The sequence below is a fragment of the Bidens hawaiensis genome, unplaced genomic scaffold, assembly GCF_021521415.1.
Source record: "Bidens hawaiensis isolate Kalapana, Puna unplaced genomic scaffold, B.hawaiensis_p1.1 tig00008096_1, whole genome shotgun sequence".
Classification (NCBI taxonomy): domain Eukaryota; kingdom Viridiplantae; phylum Streptophyta; class Magnoliopsida; order Asterales; family Asteraceae; genus Bidens; species Bidens hawaiensis.
In genome coordinates this window covers 949691-966997 of record NW_027491573.1, presented here as the reverse complement: position 1 = coordinate 966997, position 17307 = coordinate 949691, and the positions used below count along the sequence as shown (strand labels likewise).

The 17307-nt window shown below is 36.1% G+C and overlaps 1 protein-coding gene and 1 pseudogene across 3 annotated transcripts; one reads left to right on the top strand and one right to left on the bottom strand.

The window, feature by feature from the left end:
- The first annotated feature begins 537 nt into the window (after positions 1-537).
- Positions 538-9380, top strand: LOC143637032 (uncharacterized). Of its 2 annotated transcripts, XM_077104500.1 has the most exons (30): positions 538-645; positions 1050-1128; positions 1404-1702; positions 1780-1940; positions 2674-2739; positions 2893-3010; positions 3100-3209; positions 3309-3404; positions 4158-4281; positions 4500-4567; positions 4936-5022; positions 5124-5276; positions 5363-5458; positions 5533-5592; positions 5699-5817; positions 5908-5995; positions 6118-6222; positions 6320-6424; positions 6498-6550; positions 6637-6700; positions 6904-7038; positions 7114-7226; positions 7319-7412; positions 7486-7705; positions 7787-7917; positions 8003-8149; positions 8243-8371; positions 8544-8642; positions 8747-8785; positions 8900-9380. In XM_077104500.1, exons 3-30 carry the CDS (start codon positions 1462-1464, stop codon positions 9035-9037), a joined length of 3159 nt encoding a protein of 1052 aa, XP_076960615.1. In that variant the 5' UTR covers positions 538-645; positions 1050-1128; positions 1404-1461; the 3' UTR covers positions 9038-9380. The 2 variants fall into 2 exon arrangements, with proteins under 2 accessions (XP_076960615.1, XP_076960617.1); XM_077104502.1 differs by lacking the exon at positions 538-645 and having other exon boundaries at positions 858-1702; positions 6323-6424.
- A 1036-nt stretch (positions 9381-10416) lies between these two features.
- On the bottom strand, positions 10417-12665 carry LOC143637031 (uncharacterized; annotated as a pseudogene). Its single transcript, XR_013154358.1, has 2 exons — positions 12204-12665; positions 10417-11371 (listed from the first exon to the last, which is right to left on the bottom strand). The product of XR_013154358.1 is annotated as an uncharacterized LOC143637031 (transcript).
- Between the last annotated feature and the right edge of the window lie 4642 nt (positions 12666-17307).

Here is a 17307-nt window from a genome sequence, read left to right as displayed (position 1 = left end):
ATAATAAACCTTGTAATCATTACTATACAAAGTCAGAGTTTCTTAAACTACGTCCCAATATCCGAATTTTAACACACAACTAACCATAATAAAAAGATTCGGCGGGTAACCCTATCTTGAGAATTTTTTCTAAAACGACTCATCTCAACCTGCACCAAATTAATATATGTTATTAAAGCATCTATTTTTGACCCAAACTCATTTTAATAATAAACCCACTTTGTATATTTGATTACAATCCGAATTGAACAAAAGTCGAATATCATTGGTAGGGCAAACTGAGTTTATTTTAAAAACCAGAAAACAAGGTATAATCGAGTTTTTGACATTTTTGCCGGATTTATATTGAGTCATGTCCGTGTTTTAACCGGGTAGAGGTGGAACCGGTTCCCGTAAGTCCGTTTGGAAAGAAGACGTTGGGCTAGAATAGAGTTTATGGTTTTGGGCCAGTAAACGTGTGTGTAATGTCAGTGTATGTAACCGATCTCTACGAATACATACAGATAGATAACGAGAGACCAAGGTCACAGCAGTTGTAAAGAAGGAAAGAAAGGTGAGAAAACCTAGGGCTTCGCTTCTCGATTATTATTATTGTTATTATTAGAGTATTCACCAAGCCATCTCTCTCTATCTCTGCATTTAGTCGTAAGCCACTTCTATTTCTCTCTGTACCTATGCTTATTATTATTATTATTATTATTATTATTCTGTCTGGATTTAATCTACTCTACTACTCAATTTGGATCTAGGCTCAATCAATCTCTGATTCCACAGCTGTAATCAATCGATTCATTTCCTTCAATTGATTATCATCTGCTTTCTGTTATCTGTAACTGCCGATGCAACTATTCCAACGAAATGTGAAATAAGTGAATTGATAATGACTACTGATTCATTTCTTACTGTTTGCTTGCTAATTATTCAACCTAATTCTATTTATACGTGATCTGTCTTTTATTTTTAGTTAATTTTGCATCTCATTACAGATTTTCGAGATCGGATGATGATTTGCATTTTCTTTTAGCTGATCACAGATTTTATTTTTACAGGATTATTATTGTTGTTGCTGCCGTGTAGCAAGGATTTGTGCTGATGATTGTTTCGGTTATCCCGGACGTCTTTCTATATGTATTTTTTCCTTTTCTTTTTGACCTGTAATCGACATTATTATTACTAGTTTTATAATAATGATGATGAGAGATGCTTCCTTCTTGTATCATGAACAATGTAATATATATATCAGATCTATATGTTGTGTTACCTGGCTCTATATAATATGCTGCAATTGTTGATACATGTCACTACATTATTATTTGATCTAACTGACTCAATTTCTATGATACTTGATCTAACTGACTCAATTTTGTATGATACATGACCTCTTCTTATCATATATTTTGTAGACCTAACTTGGATAATTGCTGCTTCTTATCCTCAATCCTCAATTCATCGTAATCAACAATGGAGAGCTTGGCTCAACTAGAAGCTTTGTGTGAACGACTCTACAATTCTCAAGACTCGGTTGAACGCGCTCACGCCGAGAACACTTTAAAATGCTTTTCCGCAAATACCAATTACATTGCACAGTGTCAGTACATATTGGACAATGCTTCAACTCCTTACGCGTTGATGCTTGCTAGTTCAAGTCTGCTCAAGCAAGTCACTGAGCACACGCTGTCCTTGCAACTTCGTCTTGATATACGTAATTTTTCTACTAACATATCTTTATATTTTTTTCCTAACATGTTATGAATTTTTTCGTGTTGACATCTGATGAAGGGAACTACATTATTACCTATTTGGCGAAAAGGGGGCATGAACTACAACAATATGTGATCGGATCTTTGGTCCAGCTTTTGTGTCGGGTGACCAAGTTTGGTTGGTTTGATGATGATAGGTTCCGAGATGTAGTCAAAGACGCAACAAATTTTTTAATCCAGGTATCTTAGCTATTTTTCTAGGGAATCGTGTTACAATCACTCTATGCAGTCAATATTGTGCTATACTGGTTATCGGACCTCTAGCAGAATATCGGTCAGAATATTGGTACCGATAATATCTGCGATATTGGACCGCTATATCACCGATTTTCCAGATATCAGTTTTATTGTCATTTTTTAGTGTTTAATGTTAGTGTTTTAAGTCTTAATCAGTTCCTACTTGTTACAATTGTTTGTGTTTTGTAAGTTGCAAAAGGTTAATTTGTTAATGGTAGGAGAGTATACTGAATTGTTAGTGTTAAATTGCTATATATATAAATTCTGCATGATATTAAAATTACCGATATCCCACTGTGATAACTGATATAAGGACCGATATCCGATATTTTTCCACATTAACTGCTTGGCAATCACTCAAAAATGGAAGATAAGGAGCTAAAGGAAAGAACTTTATGTTGTGTTTCATACCATACATGACAAATGGCAGTTGATTATTAGTCACTTTATCAAACTGGTCAACACTCTTTGGGAATTTAAAATGTTATAAAAAAATTAAAGCTACATTGTTCAGTACTTCAGTTGTGTTTTTTGATTAGCAGTTTATGCTACTGTTCTATATTCAGAACTTATATGTTGTGTTGAAGCAAGCTAGTGTGTTATTGTAATAGAATATATAGTAAGATTCCAAAGCTAATTGTTTACTACTGATTTGCACGATTGCTGTGTCTATCAGGCATCACCGGAGCATTGTTCTATTGGCTTAAAGATACTAAATCAGCTTGTTAGTGAGATGAATCAGGTTGGCTATTTTGTTTAAACCTTGATTACTTATGGTATAACTGTATATTTAGGCAATGTAATTTATCAAATATTGGAGTTTTTTAGTGGATTATCATGACTTTGTTGTTATGCTTTTATCTGATTTATAACGGTTTTCTCGCTTACTTCACAGCCAAACCCGGGGTTGCCTTCTACACATCATCGCAGAGTTGCATGCAATTTTAGGGACCAGTCTCTTTTTCAAATTTTCCAAATATCTATCACATCCCTGCAACAGCTGAAAAGTGATGGTAATATGACAGTGATTTCACTTAAGTTCTTGCATTATTCTTAACCTTTGTATTCTGTTGTCATTCTGAAAAACAAATTCTGTTTGCAGTTGGCAGCCGTTTGCAAGAATTGGCACTTTCTCTAGCTTTAAAATGTCTGTCATTTGACTTTGTTGGAACATCAATTGATGAAAGCTCAGATGAATTTGGCACTGTTCAGGTATTAGTTAACAGTTGGTTCAAATATTAAGTAGAACCGCGCAATTCAAACTTATTGCTTCTCATTTGAACAAAATGAAACTTTTTGGCAAATTTGCAGATACCATCTGGGTGGAAACCTGTTTTAGAAGATCCTTCGACACTACAAATATTTTTTGACTACTATGCAATCACAAAGCCTCCTTTATCAAAAGAGGTGAGTCATTTATCTCATTTTTTAATTATTTTCAATAAATACACACATGAATATGCTTTTGAGAACATACTGACCTCCATTAGCATGATCTTATATGTTAAGCGCATCCCAGCTATGCAGTTAATGCCAAAAAATAGCGGATATCGGTCAATGACCGATATCTGAGATATCGGTTATTGCGGTGGGATAGCGGTATATATATATATATATGTAACACCAAAAGTTATCTAATAATAATACTTAAGTCTTAATACCAAAATCATAAAAGTCAATAGTTCAAAACACAAAGTAACAATATTTTTAATTTAAGACATGATTTAATCACTTAATCGAAAGCCATAAATATATAAGCATCAGCAGCGGCTGAAGAAACGGGTATCGGAGATGAGCATCAGCAGCGATTGAGGTATTTTTAGGGCAATAAACTGATCGTTCAATAATAATCATAATGAAATTGGGCTATGGGCTTATACAGTTTGGGCCAAAAAAAGTAACAATTGGGTCAAAAATATTAAACTGATAATCTCACCGCTATTTCCGATATATCGGTGGCCAAATATCGGCGAAATAGCGGTAAATAGCGCCGCAAATATTGGAACCGCTATTTGGACCGATATTCCGATCGCTATTTTACCGCCAGACCGATAACCGCTATAGCACCGCTATTGATAGCATAGCATCCCAGATATGCATTTATTACATGACTCTTTGTCTTATGTTGAAGTCTTCATTTATTTGGTGTTCTATTTGTAGGCTTTGGAATGCTTAGTAAGACTGGCTTCAGTAAGGCGCTCTTTGTTCTCTAACGATGTCAATCGTTCCAAGTTTTTGGCTCATTTAATGACTGGAACCAAAGAGATCTTACAAGCGGGCCAAGGTACACACTTTAAAAGTTTTAATTTTTGGTTGTATCAAGCTGTTTAAATGTGTTAATTCACTTATTTGGCGCACAAACTTCTATTGCACACAAACTTCTGTTGCCTTATTCTGTAGCTGCTGTGTATATATTATTTTCCTTTTGTTGTTTTTATTTTGATATTTAGATTCTATTGACTCAACATAATTAAAAAGACTGTATGTGAATTCTTGAATCAGGTCTTGCTGATCACGATAATTACCATGAATATTGTCGTCTTCTTGGACGGTTTAGAGTGAACTATCAGGTGACGTGCACCATTTTTGTAATTGAATAACTCTACGCCAACAGTTTGTAATGATACTGTCTCAATGTTGTTTTAGCGTTTGTTGTCTTAACGTGTTATATCAGTCACACGTGTATAAATAACCAATGAGAGCAAAGAAAATAAATAAATAAACAAGTGAGTTAAGTCGGTGTTTTCTGGGGAAAATCAACACACACACACACATATTAAGCAAAAGAGATTTAGCACTTGAAACTCACATCTGCAGTTGATAATACCATATTGGATACTTTATTTAGGACAAACGTTATTTCTATCTCAGTTTGTTGGTATCCTTTAGTATATAACCATAGCTCTCTTGACATTTTGACCTGTGGCGATGGTTGCAGCTATCAGAACTTGTGAATGTTGAAGGATACAGTGATTGGATACGTTTGGTTGCAGAGTTTACTTTAAAATCATTGCAGTCATGGCAGGTTGGCTTTTTGTTCAGTCTCAAATTTCAGATGATATAACATAACATCCTGTTTGAACTGATTCACAACAAACAAACATGAATTGGAATACTTGTTTGCAGTGGGCTAGTAGCAGTGTCTACTATCTTTTAGGGCTTTGGTCAAGGTTGGTAACATCTGTGCCCTACTTGAAAGCTGATGCACCTAGCTTGCTTGATGAGTTTGTGCCCAAGATTAGTGAAGGTTTTATTACATCGAGATTTGACTCTGTGCAGGCATGTAAACATCATAATCCATGAAGTTTATTGATTGATGTTTAGAAAAATAGCGTAAGTTTAAATGTCTTGAGTTTGAAATGTAGGCTCCTCCTCAAGATGACCTTTCAGAGAATCCTCTTGACAATGTTGAACTTCTTCAAGACCAGCTTGATTGTTTTCCATATCTTTGTAGATTTCAGGTATAAACCATTATCATACAATTACTGTTACTTGTCATCTAAAATCACATATGATCGATCTCTTTTTATTTCAGTATGAAAGAAGTAGCTTATTCATCATAAACATTTTGGAGCCCATCCTTCAACTGTATACGGTATATTATTGCTCAAATCGCACTTTTATATATCTTCAGGTTGTTAATATGATATCGGCGTTTCTGATGATATTTCATTTGCGATTTCTGAATGTATCATTAATAGGAAAAAGCACAACATCAGATTAGTGATAAGAATGAATTATCTGTCATTGAAGCCAAATTAGCCTGGATAGTTCATATAGTTGCTGCTATATTGAAGATTAAACAATGTAGCGGTTGCAGGTATTTAAAATTAAATTATGAATTAATGTTATTGTTCTCCTTACATGGATCATGCATAATTTACTTTTTTCTTTCTTTTACTCGATTAAGCTCGGATTCGCAAGAAGCTATTGATGCAGAACTATCAGCTCGTGTTTTGCGTATCATAAATGCTACTGACAGTGGACTACATAGTCAGGTAAAATGGCGAACGGCCCATTCTGATTAATACATTTTTCTTGTCCACTAAGTAGTATTCATGTTAAAGATTGTAAGTACCTATTTTATAGATTACATATTAATCTGTATAACTCATGGCAGAGATATGGTGAGCTAAGCAAGCAAAGACTTGACCAGGCAATTTTGACATTCTTCCAAAACTTTAGAAAATCTTATGTTGGTGATCAAGCCATGCATTCTTCTAAGGTAAAACGAAAAAAGATAATTTGGTTCCTACTCTAGATTTGTAGTTATCATTATTATTATTTTCATTATTATAAAAAGCCTTGTATTTTTGTTGCAGCAGCTTTATAGCCGGTTATCTGAGCTGCTGGGACTGCAGGATCATCTTCAGGCATTAAATTTGATTGTTGGAAAAATTGCAACAAACCTTAAATGTTACACCGAGGTACTTAATCTTTCTCTTTGGTTACATCTCTTACAAATCTTTTCTGCTCTCTCTCATTTGACTTTGCATACAGAGTGAGGAAGTTATTGACCACACATTAAGTCTGTTTCTGGAACTTGCATCTGGGTTAGTTTGATTTTGTCCTGTCTTTTATGATGTGCGTGATTTTGGGTAAGAAATGGTTTTATTATGAGGTCATTTTTTCCTTGTAGGTATATGACGGGAAAGCTGCTGATGAAGCTGGACACTGTCAAATTCATTGTTGCAAATCATACAGTAATTCTCTCTACTCTATATTGCTATTGTTCTTTTTAGAAAAAAAGAGAAGAAAAATATGCCTGTTTAAGCGAATAGGAATTAGGTTACACTCGGGCCTAGCTTTTCTGATCGCTTTTTAGAGCACTTTATTTCATTTCCATAACTTGATAGTTGTATTATCTTGAAACCTAATATTTATAAATATCCATCTTTATTTGTAGAGGGAACACTTTCCTTTCCTACATGAATATAGATGCTCTCGCAGTAGAACAACGTTTTATTACACAATTGGCTGGTTGATTTTCATGGAGGATAGTCCTGTTAAGTTTAAGTCTTCTATGGATCCACTATTACAGGTATGTTTCTTTTTTTTATGCTACAATTGTAACTTTTATGTGATCATTTTTATTTCACTGTTTTGAATATTCTAGGTTTTCATCAGTTTGGAGTCAATCCCTGATTCTATGTTTCGTACTGATGCGGTAAAATACGCGTTAGTTGGATTGATGAGGGATCTGAGAGGAATTGCGATGGCCACTAATAGGTTGAATTGTTTTACAAGATTATCATCTTTGTATTACTTTGTTATAATTATAATATAAATCACACTGTATTTAACTATTCATATAACTTCAGTCGAAGAACATATGGACTGCTGTTTGACTGGTTATATCCTTCTCACATGCCAATTCTCTTAAAAGGCATATCGCATTGGGCTGACACACCAGAGGTAAGTTCACAAACATGAATGATAAACTTCTGTTTAACTGCTTGTTGATCTTATAAGGTGTGTAATTATACAGGTTACAACTCCATTGCTGAAGTTCATGGCTGAGTTTGTTTTGAACAAGGCTCAACGTTTGACTTTTGATTCATCATCCCCAAACGGGATACTTTTATTTCGCGAAGTCAGCAAACTACTTGTGGCATATGGATCAAGGATCTTATCTATACCTAATGTGGCTGATATCTATGCTTTCAAATACAAGGGGATATGGATTGCATTGACTGTTCTTACAAGGGGTAAATGATATACCATCTGTTGGTGAAATTTGATTATGTTTTTAATTTTTACTAACAGTATTGTGTTTATACTAATGACAGCTCTTGCTGGAAACTATGTGAATTTTGGTGTGTTTGAACTGTATGGCGATAGAGCTCTTGCAGATGCACTTGACATTGCTTTAAAGATGACACTTTCAGTTCCTCTGGCTGATATTTTGGCTTACAGAAAGGTATGGTGTGCAATTTGATGTGCTCAGATTTAGTCTCTCTGAAAGTTGTCACTTATATGGTGTAATTTTTATTCGCAATTTGTAGCTCACGAAGGCGTATTATGCATTTTTGGAGGTTTTATTCAACAGTCACATTGTTTATATGTTGAATCTGGATAGGAATACCTTTATGCATATAGTCGGCTCGCTAGAATCTGGATTAAAAGGACTTGATACAAGCATCTCAACTCAGGTACTTATATCATACGCCTTTCTATATGTTGCACACTGACATGTATAATGTTAATCTAAAATCGTGCTTCTGTTGGCTAAAATTTCATGTCAGGCTGCATCAGCAGTTGATAATTTGGCTGCTTATTATTTCAACAACATCACCATTGCAGAGGCGCCAACTTCGCCTGCTGCCGTCAGTCTTGCTCACCATATTGCAGAATGTCCAACATTGTTCCCAGAAGTAAGTTTTTGACCATACGCCTTGTCTGTATTCTTATTCTTATATATATTATGGATCATTGCGAGTTTCATCATGATGTGACAGTCATTATATCTCTTACAGACTCAATTAATATGGATTTTATGCCATTGAATTTGCATAGTAAATTACTTAAATTTTTTAATTTCATCAGATACTGAAGACCTTGTTTGAGATTGTTTTGTTTGAGGATTGTGGGAATCAGTGGAGCCTTAGCAGACCAATGCTCAGCTTGATATTAATCAATGAGCAGGTGACATGTGCTATGATTATCACTTTATTGTTATTACTAATATTATTTATTTATTTATATATTATTTTTTTAATTCGCTTTTTGACATCATTTATTTGCTGCAGATATTTTCGGATCTGAAAGCTCATATTTTAGGGTCACAGGTATGTCTGATAAATTCTGTTTATATACAAAATTGGTCAAATTTTGAAAAATAGTAATGGGTCATAATGGTCAAAGTGCATATAAGTTTCTGAAATAAGTTGTATTGGTTGCAGCCTGCGGAACAGCATCAGCGACTTTCCTTATGCTTTGACAAACTAATGGCTGATGTTTCTAGAAGCTTAGACTCGAAGAACCGAGACAAGTTCACTCAGAATCTGACAATATTTAGACATGATTTCCGTGTGAAATAACTAGTCCTAGGATTCGTGTTTGCAACGTGGTTATTGTTTGTACAGCTCATCCTCTCTCCTAGTGTTTGATTATTATACTTTTCTCATTTTATGGTTAAGATAACATTACTTAATGAATTATTGTGGTCATATTTTTAAACAAAACTTTAACCGGCATGCAAGATATATTTATTCCATCGATCAAGGGTATCTCACTTCTTTGGGATATGATTGTAAAGAGTTCTTGCACATGTATGTAATTGTGTTTGTTTGGATTAATGGCATTGACTTATTTATTTGAGTAATTATAGTGAGTTCAAAAAACCATTAAAGTCATACAATTTGGATCCAAAAGTTGGTCCTAGTTACTCTTCGGGTCGGTGTGAAAGAAGGGGATTCTCGAATGTGGATAAGGATCCAATAACTTCATAAGAATTGAACAAGGCATCGAAGAATTATACACGAATTTACAAAAAGAATTCAAATATACAAATCAAAAACTTAGCATTGCTATCACAAGAATTGAAAAGCCTTGTTAAAACCGTAACACTCTTGCAGAATTTATAGCCGGACAATTAAAAATGGAGTTTCTTTTTGCAAAGCAATGAAAAAGGCTATAGTACAGCTATGATTATGTTGGTGACAAAGTTCTCAATGTTAAACTGTGAGAATCGTGGTTCTATCTATACATTTGGTTAAAACATGTAAAATAGTACAATTCGGCTGATTATATTTACCGGGATTTCGGATATTGGATGAATGTTAGACTTATATGATATGCTTATATGTCATGATGATTATACTTATTAGGATCAAATGCCTTGGATGAATGTTATATTTATCTAGTGCTAATCTGGTTATACAGTATTTACCAGATGGTGGACATGGTTATTATATATCAGATTTTCCACACTAATATTGTATAATAATCTTCACTTTCAATCCCTATAGACTTGATAACAATAATAAAAGAAACACGTATATATAGTTAGAGTCAGCATACTTAATGGTTACAAATCATCAGATTTGAATAATTTCTGTTCTGTAATAAAATCAAGAAGTTGGCATTTGGATCTTTGATAAACAGTGATGACCTAAAACCTAAGTTCTGAATCTCAATATAAATGTTGCTATTTGTTACTGACTTGACCCATAGTGAAACTTTTAGCAAAAGATTCACTGAAACCTCTTAAATCATAAGTGGAGGTAAAAAGCTTGAACAAATCATTTTGGTCATGACAAAGTTGTGTTTTAATGAATTTGATCATCTACGGTTGGTTCCAATAGGTCAAATATATCTAAAATTTGACCAGCCTGTTGTATGCATTAAAAACCTCGGATTGAAACATGACGACCCGAATAGTATTATACTAAAACTCAAGGATAATTACAGAAAAAAAAGTTGTAAACAAACAAACATAGAGAGCAGTTTAGTCCCAACAATAGGCTCCAAAGTCCCAAAGGACAGACATATCATATATATTATAGCATAGCCCCATCTCATGTATTATTTTAGATAGTTAGTCATGTAATAATAAAAGTAAAAAGCACCCCAACACACCACTGCTTAAAACCCTACTTAAAATCCAACCATAAAATATTTACTTTTTTTTTAAACCACCAGAGCAACTCCACCATCCTGGTTCTTTTTTCAACCCTTTTTCTCCCTTTTTTTTCTTCTTTTTTACAGACGACGCAAGTACACATAGCTTAAACCGATACCATCAAGGGTATAAACGTCACTTACTATTTCAACTTTTCAAGCCCATTCGAAGTACTGGCAGCGGGCCCCACGAGCCGAAGTCCAATTCCCACAACCAAAGAAGCAACTACCTTGCTTTGGACCTGGTTTCCTAACCACTCCTTTGGTGCTTTTCACCCCACAGTAACAGCACGGGTAGTGAAACAGCGGAACGAGATGCAGAATCTTTGGTGGAAAAGGAATGTGTCCAGGTGGCGGCTTCCAATTGAACGTGTGGTGGTCAGACATCAAGGAGTTAGTGATTGAGAACTTGAAACCCTTGTGCATCATGAGAGCAAGCGTGCGGTGTTTCTGGCATCATCTAGACCACAGTGGGCCCTACCCTGCCATGACAGACCCGCCATCTGGACCGCCTCCTTCAAGTTGCACTTTGCACCACCGAAGAATTCACAGAATGGTACTTTCAAGTTGATCCATCGGTTAAAATAAGAAGGCTTACGGATTTTCTTGAATCTGCATTCGGATTCCAACATGACTCGGCAATCCCAGTTTGACCATGTAACCACTGCAAAGTTGGCATTTTTAATCCCCTTCATTTCTAGCCATTTGTCGTGTCGAACCAGAGCTTCACTCAGAGTGACTCCTCTGTCCACCTGGAATTAATATCATCATTATTTTCATAAACTAAGCAAGAAACGACATGCAGCCCAATATCATAGTTATTAAAAGCCCTCGATTCTTGCGTCTAGGCCCAATTTTCAGGCAAGGCTCAATAAGTGCGCTTCTAGTTCCTAGGCGAGCGCTTCGGCAACGTCTATGCCAAGAACATGAGAAGATAAAAGCCGAGCAAAAGAAACGCAAGGAGTGCTATTAAAACTTGGATCTAGGAGAGGTCAAAGGCATTATATTGATACATTTTGTTGTTCAAGTTTTGGAATTACATTTGACTCTTGACTATTTTAGAACTTTTGGTACTAATTATATGATATTAAATGTTATATAATAGATTTTGTTTATTTTATTTGAAGAATAATATTATTTTTCATATACATAAAATATTTTTAGTTTTTTTAAGTGTGCTTTTTTTCCTAGGGCCCTCGCTTTTTTTGCACCTTTCGCCTAGGCCCAGGCGATGGCTACGCGCCTTGAGTGCAGAAATCGGTTCGTAACCCTAAACTGGTTAGGTTTGGTTCTTGGTCAAAACTTATTCGCTGGTTAAAAGGTTCAGATTCGGTTTGGAAACTGTTTTGAGTTGGAACCAATTTTTGTATTAAAAATAATTGTGTTATATATAAAAAATACATTCTTTACATACATACAGTTCTGATCCTCGGTTTGTGAAACATAGGTTCCAATTTTCAAACCCGTTCCTGCTTCAGAACTACAAACTAATTTCATTATTTTCAGTTCTGAACCGATTTCGACGTGTACCTCTAGACAAAACCATTGAATAACATTACCAAAAGAAAGCACGTAGAAACAAACCTGAAACTGCTGGATACCAGTCAAATCCTTGCAAAAATCAGTTAACAGCTGATTGCACGTCGGGCGGACATACGTTTGGAAACAAGCCTCCAGTTGACCAGTCAAACCATTAACTATAACCGAAGGAAACTCAATGATCTCCTGAGGATGAGGGTTCCTTTCCTTATCACACGTCGCCTCAAAATCAATAACCACGAAATAATGAAACTCTTGATGCGGATAATCACAGGGGTAACTTTGAGGGAACGCGGTAAATGGCGCATACCGAACCCGGTTATTAACAAAGAAAGGGTAAAACTGTTGTTCAATATTGTTCAAAGCCCATGAACCAATGCAAGCTGGTTTCTTGTTGGGTTCTAGTAAATTTGAATCGTTTTTGGATTCGGTAAACGCTTCCGTTGGCCGAACATTGTTCGTGAGGCCTGATGCAGGGACCTCACAGTTGTTCTGCATAGTTTCTGCATAATTTAACACTAACAAATTAACCTTTTTTATTAAAAAAAAAAAAAAACTAGTTAAACCTAGTTAACCACATAAGGCTTGTTTTAGTTAAAACTTAAAACCCACATAGCGATTGTGTAGTTAAGAAAGAGTGAATGAAATTAAATAAAAGAAAACCCTAATTGAATTGAATTGAATCGAACCTTGATTGGTGAGGACAGAAGTAGTCATGATTCAAGACCATCAGATCACTCGCTCCTTAAACCTAGAGGCTCAAGAGATTTTGATATTTTGTTAATTGAAAGAGTGAAATTGAGATTTACTGCCCTTGATTGGCCTGCCCACCACACCCGTATGTATGTATATATGTATATGTATATATTTGTAACCTAGATAATTAAAAGATCTATCAAATCAATTCTCTATATTACAATTTCATCCATCTACTTTTACCAAACTTACCAACAACCTCCTCCTAAATACTTGTATTTACACCGGTTAGTCCCTCACGTGTCCCTAAAATAATAAAATTACATTAAAATCATTATATTTTCTCTCTCGTTTTTAATTAAAAAATATTTTTTATATTTTTATAATTATCTTTTTTTCTCTTTTTCACTTATAATTATTTTATGTTGAATAATAATTTTTCAAATATATAATAAACATAACTACATTATTTTCTTGTTTTCACTCACAACACTCTTAATGGAAGTTAAAAGTTACAGGTATGTATACCAAGGTTTTTCTCTCTCATACATTATAAAACGGTGGTGGGGATGTGAATGCTTTAAGTTTTAAAAGTCACAAGTATGGATGCTAAGGTTTTAGTTTTGTACCAATGTTGGGTAACAACTTTAACTTTCGTTAAATGTTTAATAGAAAGTAAAAAAGAAAAGTTAAGAGTGTTATTGTCATCACACATTCTCACTAAAATTGTCGTACTATTGTAACGTGAAATCATATCTCATCACCTTCATCAGTCGTTTGGGTCCTAATCACTAATCAGAATTTATATATATCATATTTTAATTAGTTTATGTGTTTTAGTAATCACTTATGAAGAGTGGAGATCGTTCAATTTAATTTAATCATCATTTTTATTGTTAGTTTTTTGTTTTGGACATTTTATTTTTATTTAAAATGGCCCTTGGTATAGCTTGTTGTGAGCTCCCGTGATCGTGCTTTCTTGAAGGTTTCATATGAATGTGGTCTCTTAAATAGTACATTTTATGGATTGATGCTTCAAGTTTAGCTTACACGATTGCTTGATACAATTTGGAATTATGAAGGTTTGATATATATTGAAATATTATTAAGGTTTGATTATGTTGACATTGAATATCATTTTACGATGATTTGGAATACAATTTTATGTTTAGTCTTGTTAAAGTTAAATACTTTTTGACCTTATTAAACCTGAAACGTAACCCGAATCTAATTGACCCATTCAAATCGATCTTATTTGCATTGTTTATTGTGTTAATTTCTTCTAGGTTCCAACCCAAACAACTCAAAACCCGAAAAATAACCCGAAGAATGTTAGCATATTTGTGTTTGGCGTCTTCTTATGGACGGGTCAAAGAAGCACGTTTATGTTTGCCAAATTTGTGTTTTGGAATATTTTGAAATTTTACATTTTATTTAGTATGGAAATTTGATTTTATTTTTCATGTTGACAAATGCCCTCATCTATCTTGCATATGCTTATTGTCTTTATTAACATTTAATGAAAGTTAAAGTTAGTATCCAACATTGTTACAAAATTAAAACATTAGCGTCCATAACTGTAACTTCTAGATCTTAGTAGGCCCGAAAATTATGACCCACCGTTCTAAAATTGTTTGATATAGATCGTTTTTCTTTTCTTCTATTTTTTTAAAGAATGATATGTGTGACTTTTCTTATAAAACGGGTCAGAGTGAGTTGATTGAGACAACCTTTTTTGTTGAAATGGATAAGAATGGGTTATGATCAAATTGCTAGTTTTACTACTTTATTAGGGGATGTAATATAGTAATGGCAAGATTAGTACGCGAATATGTCAAAACTTAATTTTATTTAAACTTTTCATGATCTTATCATATAAGCAAAAGAAACGAATTTTAGCTGAAATTTGCTAATATAAGCATGTTTTAGCTAAAATTTTAACCCTTTAAAAGTTAAGCTTTGATCTATTCTTGTAAATTTCAATCCAAGAATCGTGTTTCTAATGTGATTCCTCAAGGGTTTCAATTGAACCCCTCTATTTTTCCAATTATTCATTTCAATCCCAACAAACTTGGCAAATCACAACATAAGCTGTATTTTAAACTTTAGTCTTTATACTTTCATAATAAGTGAATGATCATAGAAAAGGAGTTGAGCTCGCACCTACAGACCAGCCACCATTCAAGAAAAGTAAATACGACAACAAAGGATCAAGCTCTTGGCTCGGTACCAATACATGTTCGGTATCAGTACATGGTACAAATTTCTCATTTATGGTTTCGGTTACGTTCGTTACTGAAGAAACGTGGATCTACTCACTGGTAGCAGATCTACTTTCCTCGGGTGTGATTATACTATTTCACCGATGGTTCTTCTGGATCAGTGTTCTTCCACCTACAAAATGAACAGCGCCGTTACTTACCCCTCAGAAAGGGACAGAGGGGTCCTCTTTGAGGTAACCCTCCGGCGTGAGAATCAGTATCTTTGTGGAGAAGATAATAGTGTGTGTAAGAGAATCTCCAGGGTATTGCTGAATAGCTGAATACCCCTTTTGATTGTAAGACTGTCTGTTTGTATGTAACTGACTGTGAGTGAATGTGATTCAATATGATTGAATGTGTTATCACTGCTTGTAACTGTCAATGATTGAGTATGAATGTGTCATCAAAGTGGAGTTGATGCTGTATTTATAGTGCTAGGGTTACCACCGGTTGGGCTCAACCTCGTTGGCTTCCTCCAATCGCACTGCGCCACGTGTCCTCTGGGACACCTGGCGCTTTCTCGTTGGTTGTAATCACGTGGTAACACATGTGTCATGCTGAGTTGTCGACCTTTCATTTGGCAGCTATCAACATCAGCATATTCTTTCTCCTTAAAAAGATACCTTCTGGAAGGTTGTCTGATGTGCACAATCAAGGTTGCCCTAATCCTGATTTGGATAAGGACGAGGTTGATTATGTGCACGTATGATATGCGCTCACCCTGAGGATGCGCGGGGTCTTCTCTTTATTCTCACGCGCAGATATTTCATGCGCAGATGTGATATGCACGAGCATGTGATATGCGCCGCGCGCTGATGCGCTGCGCGCATATGTGATGCGCGAGCATATGTGTGCCTGAGCAGATGCGATATACACGGGCATGTGATATGCGCCGCGCGCTGATGCGCCGCGCGCATATGTGATGCGCGAGCATATGTGTGCCTGGGCATATGATGCCTGAGCATGTTTTGTATGCGCCATGCGCATAGGTTTTGGCTTTGTGCCTTCATAATGTCTTTATCTTGTGGGTTGACCCGCCTTGCTCGGTGTTGAGGCGGGTACATACCTCTTCAAGCCCCCCCAGTCTAATGTGTGTCTTATCTCGCGCGAGCGCGGTAAGATGGATATTAGACTTACTGATTTTTGTCTTTTAATGGGGTTTTGTCGTTTTCCTGGTTGCTTCCATCGTTGCGCGAAGTTCTATCCATTTGGTTGAAAACGAAGGGTCCAAACACGTGGTTAGTTGGTGGTGACGTGCGCCGTAAACATGTCAGACGTTTCGTGTGCTCGAGGTGCTACAGTTGCCTTTCACGTCCCCTCACGCAGCTGTCTTGAACACGTGTCGCGCTCGCATTGGTTAGCACCTGCGAGTGGGGGCGCGTCTCTGCTCCGTGGCAGGTCGGTTACAATTTTATGTCCCCTCAACAGTGTTAGGGACACGTGTCGCGCCCTCGTTGGCTTGGACCCGCGAGTGGGGGCGCGTGAAATCCGATCAGCTGCCACATTTCTCTCTCCTGGGCCTATAAAAGGAGGCCCTTAGGAAATTTTTATCTTCATCTTCATTGTTGATAATTTTCTTGTTTCTGCCTTTCATATTCTGAATTGAGTGTTTTCATCTTTTCGATTTCTCGATTATCTGCTGCTGCAGTTGTATGTCTGATAGTTCAGACTCGTCTAGCCCCTCAATCACCTCTGTTGCCTCTCGAAGACGCCGTGTGAAATCTGTAGTGATGTCGACATTGAAGCAAAAGGGGAAAGGGAAGAGGGTTGTTGAGACCACATCGGAGGAAGTAGGGAGGACCAAGGCCACCAAAAGGTGGAATGAAATCCTCTGCAAATTGAAGCAGGCCGATCTCGACAACCTCATCGCCTCTCAGGGCTTTCCTACCCTGTTTGGCTGTATGTTGCCTAGGTCCGGGCAAACGGCGGCGGACCCGCCTGCCGGCTATATATCCCTATATAGCCACTTTTTCACCCACTGCAACCTTCGTCTCCCGATGACAAGGTTTGTGGGTGCACTGCTGAAGTTCTATGGGATTCATATATCCCAAGTCCATCCGTTTGGACTCGTGCGCGTGACTCACTTTGAGTTTATGTGCAAATCCCAGCGCGAGGAACCCACTCCTCGGCGCTTTCAATATTTTTACAAGCCCAAGATCCAGGACAATTGGATCTCTTTCATTCCTCGCAGT

Bases quoted from the DNA above. Each gene is read 5' to 3' on its own strand.
- LOC143637032 (XM_077104500.1), top strand. From the start codon at position 1,462: ATGGAGAGCTTGGCTCAACTAGAAGCTTTGTGTGAACGACTCTACAAT. The intron at 4,282-4,499 runs GTACACACTTTA...TTCTTGAATCAG, and splicing joins GATCTTACAAGCGGGCCAAG to GTCTTGCTGATCACGATAAT. The intron at 7,227-7,318 runs GTTGAATTGTTT...ATATAACTTCAG, and splicing joins ATTGCGATGGCCACTAATAG to TCGAAGAACATATGGACTGC.